The sequence below is a fragment of the Bolinopsis microptera genome, chromosome 2, assembly GCF_026151205.1.
Source record: "Bolinopsis microptera isolate Bmic1 chromosome 2, MBARI_Bmic_1.0, whole genome shotgun sequence".
Taxonomy (NCBI): Eukaryota; Metazoa; Ctenophora; class Tentaculata; order Lobata; family Bolinopsidae; genus Bolinopsis; species Bolinopsis microptera.
The window spans coordinates 20,193,838-20,217,979 of NC_087073.1; the positions used below are offsets into that span (position 1 = coordinate 20,193,838).

General features: G+C 37.5%; 1 protein-coding gene and 1 long non-coding RNA gene across 2 annotated transcripts in view; both read right to left on the reverse strand.

The window, feature by feature from the left end:
- Positions 1 to 1,292: 1,292 nt before the first annotated feature.
- LOC134811142 (uncharacterized) lies at positions 1,293 to 3,805 on the reverse strand. Its single transcript, XR_010159762.1, has 3 exons — positions 3,608 to 3,805; positions 3,208 to 3,438; positions 1,293 to 1,378 (listed from the first exon to the last, which is right to left on the reverse strand). It is a non-coding gene; the product is annotated as an uncharacterized LOC134811142 (long non-coding RNA).
- Positions 3,806 to 12,241: 8,436 nt separating this feature from the next.
- Positions 12,242 to 24,142, reverse strand: part of LOC134811686 (ribosomal protein S6 kinase beta-1-like) — a 97,039-nt gene continuing 85,138 nt past the window's right edge. Inside the window, 16 exon segments of the mRNA XM_063818709.1 lie at positions 12,242 to 12,396; positions 12,513 to 12,627; positions 12,630 to 12,735; positions 13,027 to 13,104; positions 13,224 to 13,286; positions 14,338 to 14,403; positions 14,671 to 14,712; positions 14,848 to 14,938; positions 15,233 to 15,323; positions 15,444 to 15,544; positions 15,707 to 15,764; positions 15,886 to 16,033; positions 16,534 to 16,602; positions 21,771 to 21,891; positions 22,168 to 22,217; positions 22,404 to 22,530. Of these exon segments, the coding sequence (XP_063674779.1) occupies positions 12,327 to 12,396; positions 12,513 to 12,627; positions 12,630 to 12,735; positions 13,027 to 13,104; positions 13,224 to 13,286; positions 14,338 to 14,403; positions 14,671 to 14,712; positions 14,848 to 14,938; positions 15,233 to 15,323; positions 15,444 to 15,544; positions 15,707 to 15,764; positions 15,886 to 16,033; positions 16,534 to 16,602; positions 21,771 to 21,891; positions 22,168 to 22,217; positions 22,404 to 22,487 (1,353 nt within the window). The 5' untranslated portion in view covers positions 22,488 to 22,530 and the 3' untranslated portion in view covers positions 12,242 to 12,326.

The following is a 24,142-nucleotide window of genomic DNA, read 5'->3' on the forward strand; positions in this document are numbered from 1 at the left end:
GTATGATTTTTAATACAACATACAATTTATGGTCTAAATATCATTATCTAGCAATTTTGAAATTTCTAGCTTAACTGTAAATAGAGTTAAGTGCATTTTAAAACAAGTAAAAGTCTTCCATTTTGTTTTGATCATAACATTTTAACTAAGTAAAAGTATTTGGGCATATTTACACGAAATGATCAGAAATTGTCTAAATAACAATACAGTCAAAGTTTTAATGATCGGCAGTAAAATATTCGTAACCAAAACGTTAATCAAAGTTATACGAATTATACTTATTTGTTTACAATATTGACTTTAAATTGAACAAAATGCGCGGAACGCGCGCGATCTTATATCATATATGCGTAGGTGAAGAAAGAGACTAGCCATCTTTACAACAAAGGAAAGGATTTAATAACCTCTACTAGCCTTAGAGCATAACCATGCTCTTTCCACAATGCACAAGTATGAGCAAATAACTCCTTTCGCAGGAAACTAACGCCCTCACAGGCTCCCACGTTTCATGTAACCGACCCCAGGTTTTGGTTTTAGATCGGACACTCAAAACAAAGATAGAAGAGCGGTCTACACGCTTACAGGCTACCACGTCTCTTGGAAACCCAGGATTTAGTTTTGGATCGGACAATCAAAATACCGATATAGATAAACATAAAACAATAGAGGAGCGGTCTACACCCTCACAGGCTACCACTGACCACGTTTAGTATAAGCCAGGATTTAGTTCTGGATCGGAAACTGGAAGCAAGGATATAGGAGCGGTCTACAGTGACGTTACAGGTTTAAAGGTATAGTAGTTGAAATCACTTTTACTTTTAGCAATATTAATGGACTGCAGTTCAAAAATATGGAAATATTCAGGAGCAGGACATGGACACTGTGTGGTTTGAGATATAAACCCATAGGTGAGGGCCAGAGACAAGTTTCCGCTTAGACATGACAGTACCTAGACAACTGTGTATCAACTGTTTGAAGATCCCGTTAACCAGATTTATAAGTAACACCTACCAGGAACACTACATACGACTACGAGTTGCACGTAGCAGGCCATGACCTTCCCTGAGAGTTCCTGTCTCTCCGTCTTTAACCCGACGGAATTGCACCAGGGGTGGTGGTAACAGAGCTTCAAGACTCTCGGAGTCTGTAGCTGATATCTATGTTTTAAGATATCAGCTACATACTCCGAGAAAGAAGACTCCTAACTAAAGCATGCAATGAAATATCAGATTCTTAGAATATCATATCAAGTGGTCGAGACAGTTTTAAAAATCTTAAAATTTGAGTGTTGAGTGATTTAGTACGCACAGTCGCACATTTTTACTTTCAGTCTTCTTCATATCGCTGACCTCGTTAATTTCTTCTCTTTAGTACGTCCCTATAAAATAATACAATTATAATCTTTAACTTCATTTCCAGGGTTAAACTACCACTGGTAAGCAATTCGGAAAATCATGGGACGGCATAATGCCGGGGCGGGTATGAACCGCCAACCTCCGGGTTACATGCCTAGTGCTTTAATTGAGCTACCGGCCCTATTCAGCTCAGGAATTTCTTGCAAGCGAATCAGTAAGCAATCTTGTTGTTATTTCATATCTGCTGCTATTAGTACACGTACTGCATTATATGCAGCAGGGATAGCCACTGCCACTAATGATCATGGCTCTAGCTAAATGTTTTACTCCATCGGGGCAGCCGAGGCACGTGCAATGTTTGTTTAAAGCTCTCGAGCTAAATTGATAAATAGATTAGACAACCTCGGAAGAGACGCCGGCAGTGTTAGATCAAAGAACCTTAAAATCAGGTTATTCATGAATTTTCGGGAGGTCTTTTAGAAGAATGTCAAAATTCAAGTGTAGAGTGATTTAATCACCACGCTCAGCTATCTAACGTACGGAACGTTCACTAAAAATAGTTTGTGAACGCGTTCGCTAAAAAACGTTCGGAACATAAGGAAAGTTAATTGCTATTATGAAATTAAAATGCAGGACATAGCCCAATTATCCGGCAAAGTACTAGCGTTTCCATTGCCAGGCCTTCAGGGCCTTGAGGTATGTTACAAATACAAATGTTGTTTGATCTTGAGCTGAATGGTTGTTATACTATAATATCGTATATATAAGAACGATGTACATTTTACACATCGATCCCTAATGAAGTTTTGTGGAAGATCAAATTCCAGAGAAAGAAACGTATCCTTGAGCAACTTTAAGTTTAACAATTTTACCTTTGACTTCTTAAGTTTCAGCCTTCAGGGTAATCATACCCCAAATCTTTTGGGAAGTACCATGAACAGACCGTTAAATCGACCGCAAGATACGAGAACAGTATATTTGCTGTGGTAACCATAGTTGGTCAGTTTGGTCATTGTTTATTTACTGTCTAATTCCAACAACATGGTTTTATCTCATTGTATCCATCTTAAGTTAAAAACTATCGGAAAATTATCAAAATATTGACTAACGTATACTAACGTTCACAAACGTTCACTACAAAATGATTGGAACGTACGTTCAGTACGACTAAGTTCAGCGTTCACTACAACTAAGGTTAAAAGTGCGTTTAAGTACATTTACCGTTGAATTCACCGTTTTACGAGAGTAATACGTTTTATCAAGAGTAATACAGAGAAAGAGTCCCGACAGTCTCCCTGATTGCCTCTAAATATATTCACGTGACACATATGCCGGTCTTAAACTAACATCATCCAATTAATGGAGTATAACTAAGCCTGTCAGTCTGTAGAGTAAACAAAAGGGGTGACAAAGAAGCCTAATTAAGGAAAGTGAGGTGGAAACAGCTTGCTAACCGTGTGTAATGAGGTTAATAACAAAAGGCCAATAACCACATAGGAAGATGAACTAGTAGTCTAAAATGATGTGTACACTGGTGACAGGAGCGTACAATTACACATGTCTGATATCACAAAAATATCTGAAACCAAGCTTCCTGAATTTCTGCTCAATTGGCCGATACGAATGGCCCAAATATGGGAGGAGATCTAGAGGGTGCAAGAAACAACTGGAAAAAATGATGAACCTTTTTTAGGAAACACGGATATAGTTCTAGAAGGGCCGATCGAACTAGACCAACTTGAATTGACGCATTTTTGAACACTGATTCATATCTTGAAGTAATTGTAAAACAGATACGGTAATAATTAACATGTCAGGTCATATTATTCTGAAATAATTGTAAAATGCCTACCTGCCTAGGTCGATGAAGTCTGGAACGAGTTTCCAGTTTCGTGACAGCGCTTCTCTCCATTTATCTCTATCACTCATGAGCCAACGAACCTTATCAGATTGCAATCCAGTATCTTCTGATCTTGTAGGATGTCCGGAAAGGTCTTATGAGGTCGTCCTATATACCGATGGCCATATGATGGTTGTTAGAAAAGGAGTTGCTGAGCAGATTGGTACTGACGGTAGAAATGTCCTGTAAAATAGATACAGTAATATAAAATATCGGGTCATATCCTAAAATAGAGTAACTGTAAAATAGATACGTGTACGGTAATACTAATAACGTTGAGCCATAATATTTTGAACGATGAATTTATCTAAACAAAAGCATTCTTAATAGAAACTTGAACATTTTTACTCACAAACGATCCATTGGTTAATCATGCTCCTGTCTCGAAAAGAGTATTTAGCTCAATATGAGGGCGTGTATCTTTATTAGAATTCACAGAATCCATTTTCTAAAACCGGAGAAGTATAGTATAATAAAGCAATTTAAAATTTGCACGATCAACAAAACATGACAATAATATGCTCATGTCATCAACTTCATGAACAATAAAAAGCATATAACAAATATGTCAATACACAATGAATAACAAATTTTTAAAAAAGCTGTGAACAGAAGGTAAAAAACTGCGAACAAAAGGTAGCGTACGATCGCGTTTTGAAACAGTGCACAAAGAAATGATCCTAGATTGAGCTCTAGAAATCTAATTTTTGAGTGGAGTACTTGTGGAAGAGGTAATGCAAATTAATGCTGCCTGGTATGTGGAAGAGGCTGACTGAAAAGCTTGCAGAGTATATTGGCTCTAGCTTGTAGCTGTTTCATCAAAAATTGTGTTGACTGTGCGCGGCTCGACCGCGCATTTTTACAATATTTGTGCAAATGGCAAAATCATGCGTTGTTAACGATAAATCGACGTAAGGTCTACTTAGTTCGACTGACGGCGGGGCGCCAAATTTGTGCGCTAGTTGCAGCGCAGCCACTGTGGGACGAAGAGAGGGCCCACTGCTGAATTCGACATATAATGAATTGTTTAAAACATAATGATTCCTACACTAATATGATCTTGAGGCATGCCCTGCATGTACTGTGCGAGTACATTGTAAATAATATCTGATAAGATGGGCCAAAAATAGCGGCACAGCGCGCAAAATGCGCGGCGTGACCGCCGAAATTTTATATTTTAGACATTAACATTTCAATCGGCTTTAGCGCTCAGCATATCTTAATTTAGTAGACATTAGAATTTCAGTTCGTTGGAATCGAAGTTCAGTTCACACCAATCTATTTCGTCGTACCTGGACTGCATGCCGAGTAACTCCTTTTTTATTGTGGATTTTACAAGGTTCGTTGATATATGTAGAGAAGTTGATATTGCTAGCAGTGTTTCTACAATCGTTCCACATTTTTGTCGATTGATATATGAAGGAGGTGGATGGGGTTGGAGTGATGAATCGATCAGCACGTCTTGATGATCTGTGAAATAGATTTAGGAGTGGGACTGGGGATTCTAATTTATTGATTTTGAACATTTCCAATAAACATGTGTGTTTGAACAAACTGTGTATGGTTAGTAAACCATTTTTCTTAAATAGCGGTTTTGTGTGCTGTTTTTCATAGAAGTCGCTTCCTAATTTTTGCTTGTCTTTACTTCGTGTTCTAGCACAAGTTCTAAACTTTTCTAAGTTACCAAATCTCGGTTACCAAATAGTATTCTAACACATTTCCTCTGAGTGATAAATATTGGTTCAAGCCTGTTGTTACTAAGGCCACCCCATACTGATATCCCAAATCGCAAGTGTGATTCAAATAGTGTGTAGTACAGTTCTTTGTAGAGTTTTTCTGGAATAATGTGCCGTATTCTACAAATTTTCCCACTTTCACATTTCAGCTTTGTGTTGAGCGACCGTATATGAGCATCCCATTTAAGCTGATCATCAATAATAACACCAAGAAACTTCACCTTTTTGACTTGCTTTATTACTACATTGTTTAGAGTAAGTACGTGTTCTTCTTCATTATGTTCTACCTTGCTTTTTCTATTCGTTGGTTTAAAGTGAATGTAACAGCATTTCTTAATGTTAATATGCAGGAGATTACATTTCATATACTGATACAGTTGTACCAGTTTGAGAATTTGGTTTGCTCGTTCATATAACTTTATCTTACATTCATCCGCGACAAATATATTTGTATCGTCAGCAAATAGAATGAACTTGCCTAGTTCAGTTGCCCTATATAGGTCGTTGATATAAATAATAAATAGTAACGGACCAAGACAAGATCCCTGGGGTACTCCAAAGAGAACTGGAAGCTTGTCAGACTCTTCTCCTAGGACCGAGACGTATTGATATCTATTAGAGAGATAACTAGCAATGAGTTTGTTGGCATTGCCTCGAATTCTGTAATTATCTAGCTTACTCAGTAATTTGTCAGCTGAGATGGTATCGAATGTTTTGCTTAGATCAATGAATATTCCGAGCACGTGCTGCTTTTTATTAAGGCATGATTCTATATAATTCACTGAGAAATTCAGGGCATGACTTGTAGAGTGATTTTTACGGAATCCATACTGATTTTCATAGATCATATTTTGTGACTGGAAAAAGCTGTATAGCCTACTATATATAATTTTCTCGAATAACTTACCAAATACGGCTAAGGTAGAGACTGGTCTATAGTTTTCAAGTAATTCTTCATTTTCTTTCTTGTATATGGGACTGATCCTGCCAATCTTTAAATCGTCCGGGAATATTCCCTCCTTCAAACATTCATTGTATAGTACAGATAATAGGGGGGCGATAATTCTGGATGACGCTTTTACAACATGTATTGGGATATCAGACGATTTGCCATTTTTCAATTCTGATATTATTTTACATACTTCATCGATTGTACAATCATGCATGTAAATACTGGTCGTGTTGGATTTTGGTAGGTAGTCATAGATACTGGGGATGCCATTAATTACTAGTTCGCCGATTTCATTGTATGCCTCGTTAAGATTAGAAGCTAGGGAGACAAAGTACTTATTAAACTCATTAGCTATTACCCTACGATTAGTAATTTTTTCATTATTGATAGTAAATAGAGGTTTGGTTTGTCGTTTTCGTTTACCCCGTATTTGGTTAATTAATTCCCACGTCTTTTTACTGTTTCCGTGCAACTCTGCAAATTTTCCACCATAGAACTTAGATTGAGCATTGCGGCGATCTTTTTTGACCTTCCGCCTGCAGTCACTGTATTTTTTATACTTGTCACGTTTTGAGCAACATATTGGGCATTGGCATGTCCCCCCTTTATTTTCAATTTCCCCAAATTTACATTTAACTTTTCTGACCTTTACCCATTTATCGTAAAGTTCGTGCTGATATTAAATTTTGCCCACAAGGTCTGGTGTAATCCATGGGTTGTTCAGTGCTGTTCTTTTAGAGCATTTAGGGGTTTCTAACTTACAAGTTCTATCTATACAGTCCTTAAATATGTCGTGAAATGTTGTAAAATTGTCGATAACATTATTATTGAGATCATGTTCCAGAGTCTGTAAAAAAGCTTTTACATTCGGTTTGTTGTAATCATAATACTGTTTGTATTTCAGGTCAATTCTGCTAGAGTCCAAGTTTCTATTAAAGATTTGGAAGATGGGTGAGTGGTGTGATATACGGTCAGTCAGTATTCCAGAAGCTACTATACTCTCTACGTCGTTATTTATTATGTTATCAATACAGGATGCTTTGCAGCCTGGTTTCTCATGTGTTGCTAACGAAATTAGGGGGAAAAATCCTTTACTTAATAGTATTTCTTCATAGCGTTGTACGATTGTGCTATTCTTATCGTGTAAATCAATGTTAAAATCACCCGCTAGGTAACTACACTTGGGGAGGCTGTCAAGGATGTCAGAGAGTTCAGATAGTGCAACATTGACATTACCACTTGGAGGACGGTACATTACACCAACTGTTACTGGGGAAGTTGTACTACTTACGGCCACAAAAAGAGTTTCTAAATGTTCAGTGATATGGGATACATTGCCGTTTACTCTGGCACTAAGAGTGTCACAAACATAGAGAGCTACTCCAGTGCCCTTTTTTTTATCTGGTATTGTGTTTTGGTAGAAACTGTTGTATCCAGTTAATTGATACAAACTGCTGGATTCAGGACCTTCATTTGTTTCCGCTAAGGCTATGATCGAGAATTTCTTGGTGAGCCTATGGGATTCAATAGCGAAAGTGTCGAAATTTGACTTATTGCCGTCGATGTTTTGGAAGAGAAGCGATGAAAATTCATTCATTTGATTATCTAGTGCTTTGTTGAATTCCTTGACATTGTACGATACGCAGTTATTTAGTATTTGATCTACTTTTATGATAGTGTCATCCACTTCACTACTTTCAATATCACTTAAATTAGTGCATGCAAGTCGAAATGGATTGTAACGAATAACTGCTAAATGTACGCACTTGGGACAGTAAAAATCGTCAAATAATGTGTCATTGTTAATGGATTTGGTATAGCACTTATGGTGCATTGGGCAGTCGCATTCACAGCATTCAACAATGAATTGTCCTACGTTAATGAACTTCGCACAGACTAGGCATACCTCTTTACTCAGGGGAGTCAGAATGGCTGGTAACCATCCTGGTGTCGATATAAATCATTTGACCATTGTCATATAAATCATTTGACCATTGTTAATGATCTGGCCCGGCGCGCGCTACTTTGTAGCTCGGGCCATTAAATAACATTTCGAGAAGAAAGCGGCGCGCGCTACTTCGAAGAAATTTAGACGAGTAACATCCGTCAAATAAATCATATGAATAGAGTTTCGACGGAATGATGCAGACTGAGCACCGCCTTAACGGGTGATACTCGTAAAATATTTGTTTCAAATATTTAGGATCACTGTCGACGAGTCCAAGATCTGAACTCGGCGCGCGCGTCTTGGTAGGTTATAAACCTACAAGTGGTTGCGAAAAACATTATATTTAATGCAAGGCGCGGCCCATTATAGTGCATCGTGTGTGAAATATATAAATGCTTCTGATCGCGATCGGCGACCACCTTCGTTAGCTATCTAATCGGTGCATCGGAGTCGTTTACATATTATACTTGTATCATGTCGTGACTAGGTAGTGCGCCATCGACAGTGAGCCGCGCGTGCCGACTGTAGGATGGTTTTTTAGCGCTAATTTCGGCCAGCACAATTTTCTTCAAACAAATAAATATTAATTATCCTTCCCGACCTCCGATTGCAACAAAAATTGGTAAGCTTACTCATAGACTTACAAAGAAAGTGTCCGAAAAGTTTAAAGCATATCCAACCATCAGACATTATGTTACAGCTAAAAGCAGCGTATTTTGCTCCATTTTGATCACTATATCAACTCCGATATCCACCAAATTTTTCGGACAGTTGTGAAAGCCCTATTGGAAGGTCTTCGCCAATTTTCAGAATGATCTCATTCAAGGAACTGAAGATATATCCAAATAATACAACAAAAATCAACGAATTTGGTCAAATTTGGTCAAATTACGCGAGTTTTACAGTTAATTTTGCTCCAAAAGCCGCGCACCATCAAATATGGCACCTGCCTAGGCGAAACTCACTGATCTTTCCAAAAAAGGTATGACAAATTTAGTATTGTGAAAATTCTCACAGTCTCTAGAAAACAATGGCACAAAAAATTTTAAAATCCGAGCAAGTTTATTTTTATGGTGCACCCCCTATCGTGACTTGTATCATTGCTCTAACCAGAGCCCTTTCGCTTGCAGTAGCGCGCGACCGCCGAATATATTCAATTCTTGTGAAACAAGCGCGTCAAGCAGTACGCGTATACACATGGCTATGTGAACTTGTATCACGTCGTGACCCCCACTGTCGCTTCACTATAGTAGTTTCAACGATACAGGGGGAGCCGCGCACGAGTGCGCGGCGGATCATGCAACGTGCGACAAGTCTTGATTAACATTAACGATGTCAAGTGTCAACCCTTCCAGATCGTTGCTCTGCAAAGCAGTCGAAGCCCTCCAAGACAAGTCCTGACCCCCACGGTCGTTTCACTAGGTTCTTACGCGATACAGGGGGAGCCGCGCACATGACTTATGACAACATATAATTACGTAATCGTTTTGGAACATTTTTACTCCTTCCCCTCCGTAATCAGTTTTACACATGAGCTGTTGTATCAAAATTACACTAGCGTAATCATTTCGAAACCCCTCTCCCCGCCTTTGCTGATTACGTAATATGTGAACGACCCCGTTGTTTATATACCTGGGGACCCCAGGCTATAATATTTATGTTCATAATCATAATAGAGATTAGGCGCAATGACAGGCTGAGCGCCGCCCAGTAACCCCGATGCACTAGGCAGCGAGGGCATGCCTAGTATATAGGCAGAAGGATTGGCATCGTCAATCAATATGCAGCTCGTAGCGGCCTAGTAGTGCTACAAGTACAATGTACAATCTAGTACGTTGTACGTAAATTTCAACCATGTCATTGGTCATGATCATAGGTACTGATTTGCATATTGCATATGATTCATATTAATGAATAAACAATACACCTAGTTTGTCATTTGTGGTCAATATGATTTCTGAAATTTGGTCAGCTCGTTCTTGATACATGTTTCGTATCCCTTCGGCGCGCGCGAAAAGTGGCATGCAACGTATGTCAAGCTCGTTCATATTCATTTAAGAGTCGAAACAAAATAAAAGCAGGCCTTCAGATTATTAATCAACCTCTAATTATTTCATAATCAGATACAAATTGAAACTGTAACACCCCTAAAATCGCTAAAATACCGATAATTACCCACAAATTCATGATTTTGTCTTTAATGTAAGAGCTAGGTATTGCTTTTAGGAGTTTCATAAATTTATCTACAACTACAAGTCTTCTGTCGGACTAAAACTAATGGTAATATTTAAAACGGACAACTTTAAGGAGAGATAATCTTTAAAAAATAAGGTAAGCTGCATATTTTAAGAAAAATATACGAATGCGCTCTTTTAAAACATGTTTCTTAATGCAAATTAACTATATTTTAAATTTAAGAGGGTTTGATGACAGAAGATTTTTAGTCTCTCAACATTTGGGGTCCTATCCCAGGTATACGCATGTTCTAATGTCCATTACCCCTCAACAGATGACAACGAATCATTTCTTCTACGTTCACATATAAAATTTCATTAACTAAACCCCAAATCGATAATAATTTATACTTATAACATATCGGTCTTAAATTTATCACGGATAGCCGACACTGCCGAGACAATGGGCACAGTGATACCCACAATATTAACAATCATCATCACCTGGTCGCCATCGCTCACGAAATCTCCATAGGAGACTCTGTGGTATTGTGATGACTACGAACTATTTTCACCTATTTTTTGCACAGATCACCGAATAAACTAGGGTTACCTTCTATCATTTTGTACTCGGAGAAGAAATCACAAACTTAACTCCAATTTATTCGGATATCGTGCGAACTAATAAACTATAGTGCATGCTGCAATTCACATTTCAAAAGTCATCATCATCAGATTTCTCTCCTCTTCGATCTTGATATCATACTTTAAAGTTTCTTCAAGCCTACCAAAAAATGTGCAAAAACTGTAAATCGCAGCTTTGAGCTTATAAACCGCTATAAAATCTATTTCACAAACTATTAAATTTGCTTCAATTGGAACATATACTGAAATGAACTTCATTGCAGGAGCCATAAATAGTATTAGAATTATTGTCTGAGAGAACTGTTATGTGATTTTTCAAGGATTTGTGGCCCAGACAGAACATCAATCATGATTGAACATCAAGCAACATGGTAAAAAACATATTTTAACAGAATGTTTGTTCCATTTCCTAAAAGAATTCGATCGACCACAATCGATAACTGTTGATAGATTCCCAAATAACAACAAATCGATACTTTTCGACTTAGTTCATGTTTGTGTTAACCATGTTAACAATGTCAGTGTTAACCCATGTTAACCTTCATCAAGAGGAAAAGTAGACCTACAGCTAGCTGTTTGTTTGCATGAGAGTTATGTTCACCTAATCTTTAAAAATAACGTCGCATCTATAGTTCCGGGGATATTGAGCTAAATTTCGTGAAGTCTACCTTTACTCAGTTAAATATGAAAATCTAACTTTAAGCTAAAATCAGATATGCTAAAGTCCTATTAAATTTCATGCTTCAATGTACGTAGCAGACTTTACGCAACGGACCTGCTTGATCATTGACTGGAGCTATGAGTTCGGGGGTAGAAGGAGTACAATCAAGAGTAAAAGATGAGACTTTTTCTTGGTGCAGCCACCCTCTCAAATATCAAAAAGGAGGGTTTAAAAGAAAGCTAATCAAAGTTTAGAAAGACAAGAAAGTGAAGGCTGAAAAAACACAGCGGATATTTATATGAATGCTTGGTTGTACTCCGGCTTCCCTAAAATGAAGTTAAAGCATATATAACAATCAAATCTGTAACATCATTATTTCATAGAGCAACATTTTACTTAGTTTAACAATAACATAAACCTACAAGAATAATGAATATAATTGCGGTATTTTTGTAAGGGGAACTCGTGCTTAACAAATGAATTCCCGAGTTGCTGCTGCTCGACAAAATATAAAATTAACAGTACTCGACAAGTCACTCTGCTACTGACAGCTAGAAGGACACACTTTTTGTAAAAACACGGTAAAAACTCACGGAAAAAGATAAAAATACACAGAATCTTAATTAAAGGTTCAACTTACAAACTAACCAAGCACACAGCTAAAATTACCAACACGTTAAGTCACAGAGAGATCACGGCAATTTCGCGTATCTACTCTTTGGGAGGAATTTTAGGAAAGTTCTTAGTTACGACGTCAGTACCGCGCGTAACAGTCAAATAACGTGACGTCACACTAGCAGAGGCCTGTGACGTCACAATCCCGGGCGTGACATCACACCACCACCACCACGAACAGTCGCTTATCATCAGTTCCCTTAAACAAGCCCCAGCAGAAACCACGATAATAACTTAGGTATAAAATTGGAGGCAGGGGAAACCTGCGTGGCAACGTGGGTTACCATTGGTTACGGTAACCGTTAGCAGCGATAGGATGCGAGGTCGTCGTCTCTTCTAACTCCATGTGCCTGCAACCAAGGTTGGGTTAAAACATTATTTTCTAAAGATTTAACTGCTTTTTTAAGAGAAAAGTTTATAATTTTATAACTCTATAATAAGAGCGCACCACGGTCCACATACTCACATGTCATTGAAGCTGAAGTGGCTGCCCCTACGGGGGGACAGGGTGTTGCGAAAGTTGCTGTTGTTAGAGTCCATGTTCTCGTTGAGGATGGAGGGAGCCACGTAGGTGAAGCCTCGAAGTGGTTAGATAGACTGGTGCTGAGCATGCTAGTGTCCACGGGACTGTCTACTGGAGTCATCCCCGTAAACTTTGTGTCAAACTGGGAAACATCAGTCTCGTCTCTCTGGGAGGTTTATAAGTTGTAAACATGTAGACTTGTTCCTGACATTATGTTGTGATGTATTTGGTGGGTTATGTAGAGCGATGATGTGTGCAAGATTTTAAGCTGGATGATGGGGGTGATCAAAACTTTCAAAACAAGTTCCTTCAGCTTCATCGAGTATCCTGATTACAGCATATACAGCAATAGATAAAAGCCTGTACAACTATAGTCTGGATCAGTGATTTTTCCAAACGGCAAACGAAAAAAAGAAGTTCATTAATTTACGAATAAATGGAATTATGAAAAACATACGAGAGTTGGTTCGAAAGGAGGTCTGACAGATTTTTTCAGAGTAGCATCCCAGTTGACATGCTCAAAGAACTTGTGGCGCTGAAAAGATCTCTCGTGAGAGGGAATTAATCATTAAACTATCATTTTAAATTGCAAATGTTTCTACTTTCAAAATCCACTTAAGCTAAGGTATTCAAATGTTTTCATAAAATTCATACCTTAATCTCCTCAGAATCCTCTGGTCCGTACCCTAGACGGGTGTCTTCCTTCCGCTTTAACAACTGATAAATACGTCATTAAATCTTCAAATCAAACTTAAACTCATTATCATCAATAAATTAACCTTAACCCTTAACATATCATGCAAGTTTGCACGGTGCTGCCACTTTACAGCCCATGCTTATAATGAGAGACATGTGGTGCTGTAGGGGGGGGGGAGGGAAGTGGGGGGGGGGGGGGGGGGGGGGTACTGTACTATGAATATAATATGGGGGTCAAGAGTGACTGTGCAACCGGTATATAATTTAAGTTGGTATGGAGTTTCTTACTCAGCACAGCGAAATACGCACCCAAATATTTGCGTTTAAGAACAGCGGTTTGTGTGGATTCAATAAAAAAGGTGCCAGGCCAGAATTAACTGCACGAAATAATCGAGACATAATATGGTACACGTAGTAGTACCGGTCAGTTGTTTTACTATATTATGTCGACATGCAATTAATTTTGGCCCAGCCTACATATAAAGATCGAATATATCACATATATGTGATGAAATGCTATTTAATGGTGGTATGAGTGAGTTTAAACAGTGAGAACTGGAATATTTTAGTTTTATGCACTTGTCTCAACAACAAATGAAAGTAACGGTGGGTCACAAATGGTGATTGACGGGAAATCATTCCCGCACAGAGTATGGAATTTAACAAAAAATAGGGAAGGTAATAGAATGGTAGGATCACATGCCCCAAGTCACACATAGAGAAAAGAGTATGTACAATGATAGAAAGAAAAAGAACATAATATATAAATCCCAAGTAATCTATAAAATGCTGCTCTATAATACAAATCACTGCTTTTAAGCTGCAATGTGGCAAAGGAATTCCAAATGATCGGATTCGATTGTAGCAAAGCAATAGCAACATCATCTCATTTACCCAAAACTATCGACAATATTATCTTGTATACCTACATTTTTAATCAAAGATACTGCTTTAGCAGTGAAATGCGTGGGGTAAAATACTCTAGCATTTCTTATCTGCGAAATATGATTTTTATGATATCTGTGAGAATGAAAATGCTAATTTTAACAAAACTTAAAAGGAGTCCTCTTACTCGAGTCAGTAGATCAATCGCTTCCGGTCTGAAGTATCTCGGAAATATCAGCTTCGATTTCAATATCTGATTTAAAAATTTGAGTAAATTTATCAGACTCGTGGTAGCTAATGTTTGTCAGTCTGTCTTTGTCCGTGTCGGTCAGTCCAAGCTGACCCTTACACCTTTCAGTTCAAGGTAAATTTAAGAAAACATGCGAGCCCTCAATTAGTCGGTTTATCAATGTGTCTGTTCCGAGATCAATACTTCTTCAAATTTTGATGAATTCACAAATATTGTAATTAGATTGAAAATATTAAACTGTTACTGTCACTCGGTTGCATAGATACTGACTTTTTCGATAGTTCTTTTCCTGTTGTCCGCCACAAAGGGAGGCTGAAAAGAGAGTGTACGGTTAATCTCAGATGTAATCTTATCATAACCAGAAAATCAGCGGTACTCAAATCAAAGCTACAGCCGAATTTGTTGGAAACAAATCAAGTTAGGGAAAAGCCTGTAATATTTACTTACAGCTCCAGTCATCATGTCGTACATGAGAGTTCCCAAACTCCACCAGTCAACCGCTTTACCGTGTCCTTTCCTCGTTAAGATCTCAGGGGCCCTAATAATTTAAGAGTGAGATTTGCCTTATGAGGAATCTTTCATTTAAAATGCTGTAAATCAAGCGTGTATCTTCAGCTTGACCTACTTATGCATTTTAAATACTCGCTAATTAATTCGTGCTATGTTGTAAGATAATAGTTTTTAATTTCATCTCATTTCATACTTACTTACATAAAGGAAGTAAGTATGAATTTGAAGAAAGAAAAAAAGATTAAAGCGTATACCACGTATACACAATACATATCGTGAACATTGAAAAAGAATGCTAAAATATTTCGTAAAAATTCCTTACATATATTCGATAGTTCCGCAGAAAGTATGTGTCCGGTTGTTATCGAGAATCGCTTCCTTGCACAGCCCAAAGTCAGTCAACTTTATGTGACCTGTCAGACAACTGTTGGTCAGTGCTAGCGAAACTTTTGATATAATAATCATGTCTGAATTGCTGCCGAACCTTAAGTCAGACAAAATCAAATCAAATTGATGCAAGAATTTCTGCTAACCTCGAGCATCAAGAAGCACATTTTCTGGTTTCAGATCACGATAAATGACTCCGTGCTTGTGCAAATGTTCCAGAGCTAGAATAATCTCAGAAGCATAAAAACTGAAAAAAATGTCACCTTATTTTCTGCAAATTTACTACAATGCAGTGTGACTTTTATTATAACAATGCTACCTTTGGCGGAAGAAATCTATTTTATTAAATAAATTCGACCAAATTAATTTAAATTTGAGCAGGATCAAAAATATTAAAATGGTAACTAACCACGCACTCTTCTCCACCAATATACCTTCCTTGTCAAGCTGAGAGAAAAGCTCGCCACCTGAAGAATCGCATTATTTAGAATATGTGCCTGACATCTCAGTACTTCAATCGAGAAATTATGTAATTGGTAATAATATTCCACATATTGAATCCTGGCGAGAATTCAACCGTTTACTAACCTGGCAAGTATTCAAGAATGAGATAGAGTTTTGCATTGCTCTGGAATGCGTAATGAAGGGACACTATGAAGGGATGTGCCACAAATTCCAGGATGTTGCGCTCTGATTTGGTATGTTGGGTATCTTTGGTGTTTCTCACAATTGTAGCCTGTCAAAGATTGGTAGTTGCACTCGAGATGTCAATTTGTAGTTTGTGTTACTTGACAACGGCTGTTAAATAAAATCACGCGTCGCTGATTACGCGCGGGAACGCGGATTTAGAGTAGTGAGCGGTTGAGAAGTTCGATCAAAAATATGTCGCGGCGCGTTACGTAAAGTCGGACTTTAACGTTGCCCGCTCAAATGTATACCGCATGCGGAACTGCTCCAGAGGTGACACCCATAAATCACTCCAAGTGCACTATATGCCATGTGTAAACGGTTTAAAACGAAGGAAATTTTAGGTTGAAAATTATAACATCATAATGCCACAGTAGCTCGAAATTAATGAAGATTCCGCATTGAACTGCAGACAATGGTACAGAAACAAAAGGAGCGCCATTAAATTTGCACAAACGACTTAGCTATGGATCTAAACTTTTAAAACTTTAAAACAGCCATTTAAGCACAAATAAATTTGATTTGACGGAAACAGATATCTCGACAAACCTTTTTCAGAACTTTCATCGCGTAGAGCTCGTTCAGATCTTCACCAACCAACTTTCGTACCATGAAAACCTAAAACAGAGTCAAGGCTTAAATGTTGGCATCAGGCGAGGGTGACCTAATGGTAGAAATACCGAGGTATAACATGTGATAAGAACCGTAATCGCGTACCGAGTTTGATACATGATACAGTCAGCAGCACTGAAAATTGCCCGAAGTCGCCAGAGATTTTAAAAATTATCTGTTAATACTGTTTCCAGTGGACAAGTTATTTCAGGGAATCGACCAAAATTCGGGCTTAATACATCAAGGATGATTTATTTATTATGTTGTTGAGTTTAATAAATATTGACTCTTATGCAGGATTAGATCACCGACCACACGTCAACTTTATTCATGGATTTCCATTTAAAAAGTGCTGTCTTTTGTACAACAATTAACATACAAGAAATAATATATATATATATATAAGGATGCATTTATATAACAAAAATGGGCGAGGCTTGAGACAAATAATTTAGTATTTCAATTTACTGAGATGATCTAATCTTTAGCAACCACGTACCACTATAGCTGCTGGCTGCTCTCGGATGTTAAAATTGCACAATATTCTAAATTTACCGCTCTGTGCCGCATGTATCATTTCAACGAAAATCTCAAAATCTGTTGAGTGATGATGAAAGTAATCTGGTTTTCAGTGATAATTATATTTTTTCCTCCATTAATTAATCAAACTCTCGAATTATTTTATACAATGCTGCTCGATTTATCTTTGGCCTTTACGGAAAAAAGATACGTGAACCTACCTCAAAAAGCTCCACTTTCTACCTGTTCGATTCAGAATCAAGTTCAAAATATCACTTCTGGTATTCAAGTGTCTTAACAACATAGCCCCTCAGTACTTACAAGGACACATCAATCTAAGAGAAGTACGAAGACGAAGTTCCAGGCTAGATGATGACTTTTATTTGTTGAAAGTTCCTCCTGCTCCTCATTTCAGACGAGCAGATGCTGCATTTATGTTTTGTGGACAAAAAATTTGGAATGAATTACCCTAAACAGTGAGATCATTATCATCTGTAGAATGTTTTTAAAATTCCCTAAAGACGTTTTATTTCCACCTAGCTTTTGATAATATTCCTAATATTTGTCCATAATGTCTGAGCTGATATGAAAGTGAATAATTTTGGTAACTTCATAAAATATTAGTCCATAAAATATGAACTGATAAAGAAGTGCATAATCTTGATATTTCCACACTAAGTCTCGCTTGAATGACTTAAATTTACATCTTAATTGGGTATATTTTAATGTCAAAGCGTGTAGTAATAAATGTTAGAATTTATTTATTTATTTACATATATCTACATGAGTACAAAACTGAATAAGGTTGGAAAATTTTCTCTTTCATCAGAAGCATGGCAGCAGAATTTCAATTTTCACTTTTAAGAATTTCCCACAAAAGTAACATTCCCTGAAACCCTGCACCGTAAATTCCTCTTCAGGGTCACGTGATTTAACCTTGTAAGCCTTCCCCTGATAATGGCGCTGAAATTTGATAGATAATTAGGATGCAGGTACAAGTCCGACCTTGAGTTAGATTATGTAGCTGGCACCAGCCCAGGACGTGATGGCCTAGTAGTATAGCATTTACATGCAAACGGTATGATCATCAAATTACAAGAGGAATGCGTTAGGTCATCTCCTTCGCACAACGGTGTGTGTACGACTAAATCTAGTTACATCTCTGTAAAATCCACATTCTTCTGTCGGCATGTGTGCATTTTTTATGTGTATATATGAAATATGCGTGCATGTATCATGTATGTGTTATTCATGGCCGTTTGCGTATGACTTTATATAGCTACGTTACTCAAGAACCACGAACCGAACTATACTCTGAACGAATATCCAAGAGTCACGCACGATCCGATTTGACAAGCATTTCCAGACAAGACATTAAGACATTGGACATGCATTTATACGACTACTAGCCAAGAAAGCAACCAGGCGTGGTTTGCTGGGTGTGGCGCGCATTTAGCCGCCGTCACACATCAGACTACATCTCAAAATGCGTGATTCTCAGCATCAAGTTGACTCATTTAATTTCTATTACCATATTTATATATATCTACCCTTGCTTTGAGAGAAACATGGTTAGTGACGCAGGTAGGCCCAGGATTTTAGAGCAAGCTGTTCAAGTAAGGTGGGTAACATGGGTAGGTGGACAGAATGTTAAATATTTGAACTGATAGCCGTCTAAGATGGACTATATAAGCTCACATGTCAAGCTAATCGATACACCTTTTCACTGCATACGCAAATGCTTACGTAAAAAAGAAAGGTAAAAAGCCGGCCATACTAAATGGAATGAGAGGGATTGGTCTGAGTGGGAATGAACGAAGAATTTGAGTTGGTCCCGGTATCATTTCACAACACCTTAATATACCTTTTAATTTCAGTTCACCAAAGTGGTAATAAAGAGTTGACTTGTCAGAATAGGGACGCTTGCGGAGGGAAGAATATCCCAACATAACGTTAGATGATCGATCATGATAAGGCTGAGAAATGAATATTTCGACTTGTAAATTTGTCGGCAACTGCCTTAAGTTAGGATCATTATTCATCTCCCAATTAAGTTTGCCGGGTTTACACTATGACTATACTAATTTAATAAACAGTATGCATTACGCAACACCATGTATATCAGTGTAAACAAACAATGTATACTATTCGTTGTACCCAGCCTAACAGCCAAGTTATATGTGTGGTAAATTTTCAATTTTTAGTACGAGACCCGCTATATTATTCAATTTGGCATATTACTCTATATCTCCAGTGGTCTCACAATACCAAACTTGGAGGAAGTATAAAATCTGTCTTATTTGTCACGAAAATATTCCTTGTTTTTCTCGGTATGTGTTTCGGTCAGGGATATTATCATTAAACAGGATCATAGAGCAGTAATGATGAAATAAAATACTTTAAAACTGTTAACTAGGCCAATATAAATTATAACCAACGCAACCCTAAGTCTAGTAGATTTCATGATAGACCAGGGATTTTAATTTCGAAAAAAGGGCAGTTGAGCTCCCACATCCAGAAACACGCCAACTTGCCAGGCAGCCTGGGAGGAAATAAGAGGAAATAGAGGAAATTTTTGAGAAAAAGAGGAAATTTTTGAGAAGTTATATATTACTCCTAAATTTCAAAATATTTTTTTGGAATAAAGACAAATTAATTGAGGAAATTTTCGATTGTATAAAAATCAAAGAGGAACATCCTGTCAGTTTTGGAACACAGTGAAATATTCTGATTGGAGAATGCAGATTGCTGTTGTGAAGTTACCAAATTTACGTGAGTACTTGATTCTTTTCAATCCCAGTTTATTGCTGTCCTACAAATTTCTTTAATACCAAATGTCGTCTAAAACACCCTGTTTCGCAAAAAATTTCCGGGGGGCTGCGCCCCCCTAGCCCCCGCCAAGGGGCTCCGCCCCTGGACCCCGCTAAGGGCTGCGCCCCCAGACCCCTGCCACAGCTTGCTCGCTTCGCAGCTGACTTGGACGAGTCGACTCGCTTCGCTTGCCAACAGCCCCCCCCCCCCCCCCCCCCCCCCCCCCAAAGAAAAAACCTGACTACGTCCCTGCTCGTGAATTGGTCCAGTGTTAAAATGTAAAAATTTGCGGAACGAGCAGGCCACAGAAAAAAAGGCAAACTTGCGAGCGAAGCAAGCGGGCCACAGAATTTAGAAAAAACGCATCTGGGAGGAAATATAAAACTTTCTGGATGTGGGGTTGAGCTAATTGAGTAGGTTAAGATGTTTTTACGACTCATTCGCCGTCCGATTGCGGGAATTACAAATTCTTGTCATGTGTAATGTGTATCATAATATCGTCTTATATTGTCACACTGAATTGTGTTAAAAAGTATATATTTTAACTGTAAGGTGAATCCATTCTTTTCAGCATACTACGATAAAATCGTTTTAAAGTGTTATCAGTGCTATTGAAAGTACCATTTCTGATGAAGTATATCTTATCAGGATTTTGAAAGTTTGAACTTCAACCAGAATGTTTTTGAGTCCGATGAAATCAGAAATGTATGTTATCAGGCAAGTAAATAACCAGAATTATCAAGAGGCATCCGGTTCTCTCAGCTGAATTTCGCTTAAAATCCTCCGAAAACACGTACTAATTGTAACAGTTCAATATATCTATTAAAATTCAAGGTACCTCCTGAAAACCTACATTTAAGCCTGAGTTATTATTAACCTACATCGAAATTAAGGCTAAGTTGTTAACAAGGAATTTGTTTTAGTCTTAAGTCTATATCATTATTCTGTCCATCGCAGTCTTTCGTCCTTTACCCTGCCTTTATAACCTGTCTAATTTATTATTATTGTTTATTTCAACTGTCATTTTATATAAAACGGTATGTAATAAATAAGTCTGGCAACCTTTTTTACCTGTCTAAACCAGATATGTAGACAATAGAATGAAGCCAATAAATTACCGGGATAAAAAAAAAATTTAAAAAAATGCTTTGTCCCTCGCGCAGTAATGTGTGATAAGATGATAACCAAGGAATCTAATTTGACAGGATAATGTACATTTCTTGATTATAATGGAATTTAATATTAGGACATTATACCTCATTTAGCATTATATCCACGATTAAGATTAGATGCACATAATAACCTATCAGTGTAATAAGATAGGAACATATACAGCCCCTGTTACCTATGTACTGCTAGTAAAACTTGTTTACTAACGTTATTATATTACAAAGAGGGCTAATGACAACTATCACACCTAGTTAAACAGAGCTACATTTAACGACTTGACCTGTCAGCGGGTAATTAAATCTCAATTAGCAGATAATTAGCTGAACATCTAGCCGATATCTGTGAGCTGTGACAAAGAGGTGTGGTTAACCGGGACAAGGTGTTACTGATAGATACAGATCTGAAGACAGTTGTAGGATATCACTGTGTGATGCAAGAAATAATGCTCGGATATGAGGCAGGACTTAAGCTTTTTGTTTACAGTGCAGTTCATATCATCATGATTAATGGTTTTCATTGTAATTTATATACAAATGCCATGCATAACTTATAAAATGTAAGCAATATTTCTTTTCAAGAGGGTTGAATAAAAGATAATAATACCATGAGACCATATGGCTAGTACAGTAGTACAGTGTATGAATATTTGAATAATAATTGTTACAGAATCTTACCTTGCCATAGCCACCCTTTCCAAGAACCTTAAGAATACTGAAACACTGTGGATTTATCTTTTCACCAGTGGGGTTTACTGTAAGTTCGTTAATAGGAATACTTTCCGATAAGCCTTGGTCACTGAAAATATGTCAACATAAAAATCGATTAAAGTTATTCAGTTCAACCCCTATTTTAAACTAATGGGGGGGGGGGGGGGTCCAACCCGATCAATTCCGATCATTCCGATCCCGATTTTGGCCTCATCAACCCTCATATCGGACATCGGGTTGGACCCCCCCAACTAATTACCCAAATATTTCAGATTATCAATGTTGCTACTGAGTAGTTACGTTCAGAGTGGAAAGTGCACTAGCTCTAAATTTGAAATTGATAATAATAATTGCGTTAACAAACCTAAATTCACCATGACCGTGATAATTATCTGTCATTAAATGTTTCACATCCTGAAAATAATAACAATGGTAACAAATTTTTAGTATCATAGATAAATCAATATGTAAAATAGAAAGACGAAAGTTTCTTCTGTTAATATCGTGTTTTACAACTTGGCATCTAGAAATTGATGACATGAAAAATGAAGATAGGTTCAAAAGGTTCAAACGTACACCCATCTGTTTACAGTTTCTTACCGGAATAAAATCATAGTCATCATCTGATTCCTCTTCTTGATTGGAAGGTTCCAACAAGGGATCAAACATAAACACTGAGTCCATCTTCTATCTTCTATCTTCAGTCTCCCTAAACAGTACACATCCTGCCCGAGAATTTGTGGTTAGAAAAATGTTCTGAAATGAAAATATAGATGAGAAAAAGCTTGGTTGAGAAGGATGGATCTGCACTACAGGAGTAATTGTATGTGATCCGATCTGAATTTACTGATACAATTTTAAGAACGAGTGATATTCACATGTTCTAATAATATGATGTACCATATAATGCAAAGGCAGCAAGAATTTAGATTCATTTCTTAAAGTTTGTTATCATTAAATTCTTACGTACTTACAAGCGATTAACAAAAATATTAAATCCATACAATTGAGGCCTTATCCAGTATCCATCCATTTTAGACCAATCTCCGACCCAAAAAACCAAAACCCCGATTTACTGCAGGTTTTTGCTTTCCTCCTATACTAAGTCCGCAGTAAATTGTAGTTCTACTGTATTTAGCATTTTTAATTAGATAGGTCAGATATTCTAATTTAACAAGAATTTTGCCGCGGTTAAACCACGCAAGATCAATTTTCCCTACGATGTACTTGTATACCTTTAATTCTTTTGAGTGAAAGGTGTGACTGGAAAAAAGTGCAACATATTTACATACTATGTTATTTATAAATGAGTGGGATTCGTGCATGGTAAAAATTGACGATTTATTTGACGAACGTAGCGCCGTGCATCAACAATAAATGGATCCAGAAAATTGCGGAAAATAACTTTGCGAAGGAGGAATTTCACTGTAATTAATTAACACATGGCTAGCGTCGCGCGCAGCATAACATACGCCTTCTATACACATAATTATAGGGGAGTGGTCTATATTGCGAAGGAGCAGACTTTTGTCATCACCGCAGGTCCATCGGGCCACCTCATATATCCAAACCCGATTACCTATTCCCTACGATCTTTTTGCCTTCGGCAAGAGTAGGGACAAAAATTCAAATTAATTATACATTTCTTCTACTCTTGTAGATATGTTCCGTTTCTACTTCTTGTTGGTCCCTAAGGTTAGCTGACTCCAGACCAGACGATTTTTTTTATTGAAATCTTTCAAATCAGTCAATTACATACAAGTTTACACAATGAATTAGTTAAATATAATATTGTCCTCTAAGCATGGATTGTCAAAGTTGAAATTGTCTCGGACAAAATGTATGTAACCAAAGGACCTGAGGGTCACCAAAACACAGATATTGAGTGCAAATGCAGCTCCTGCACAAGCATGGGCCCTTATAAAATTGTAATAAGTTACTTTAAACAAAATCACACACCCATTCAATCAATTCATAAAATATTGTGCTGTGAGATGAAATTGAGAAATATGTGAATGCAGACAGCAAGAATAGATAATCTTGAATAAACTATTTTACGGATTTGTTTCTATTGAATAGTCAAGTTCAGAGTCCGAATCCACCGGGATAATTTTCCCCCACATGTAAGTGGAAAGTTTACTTTTAAAATCAGTGATACTCTCTATCTCACGGATATCTAGAGGAATGTGATTCCACTTAGTGTGGGTCCTATAGAAGAAATTCTTGGCAAAAGCGTTGGAGCTTGCTCGAGGTGAGATAGAGCTTACAAAACATAGAGAGTCCATGTGACTATTTCTGAGCCTTGAGTGGCCTTGAAATGGTTGCAAATATGAGGGTAA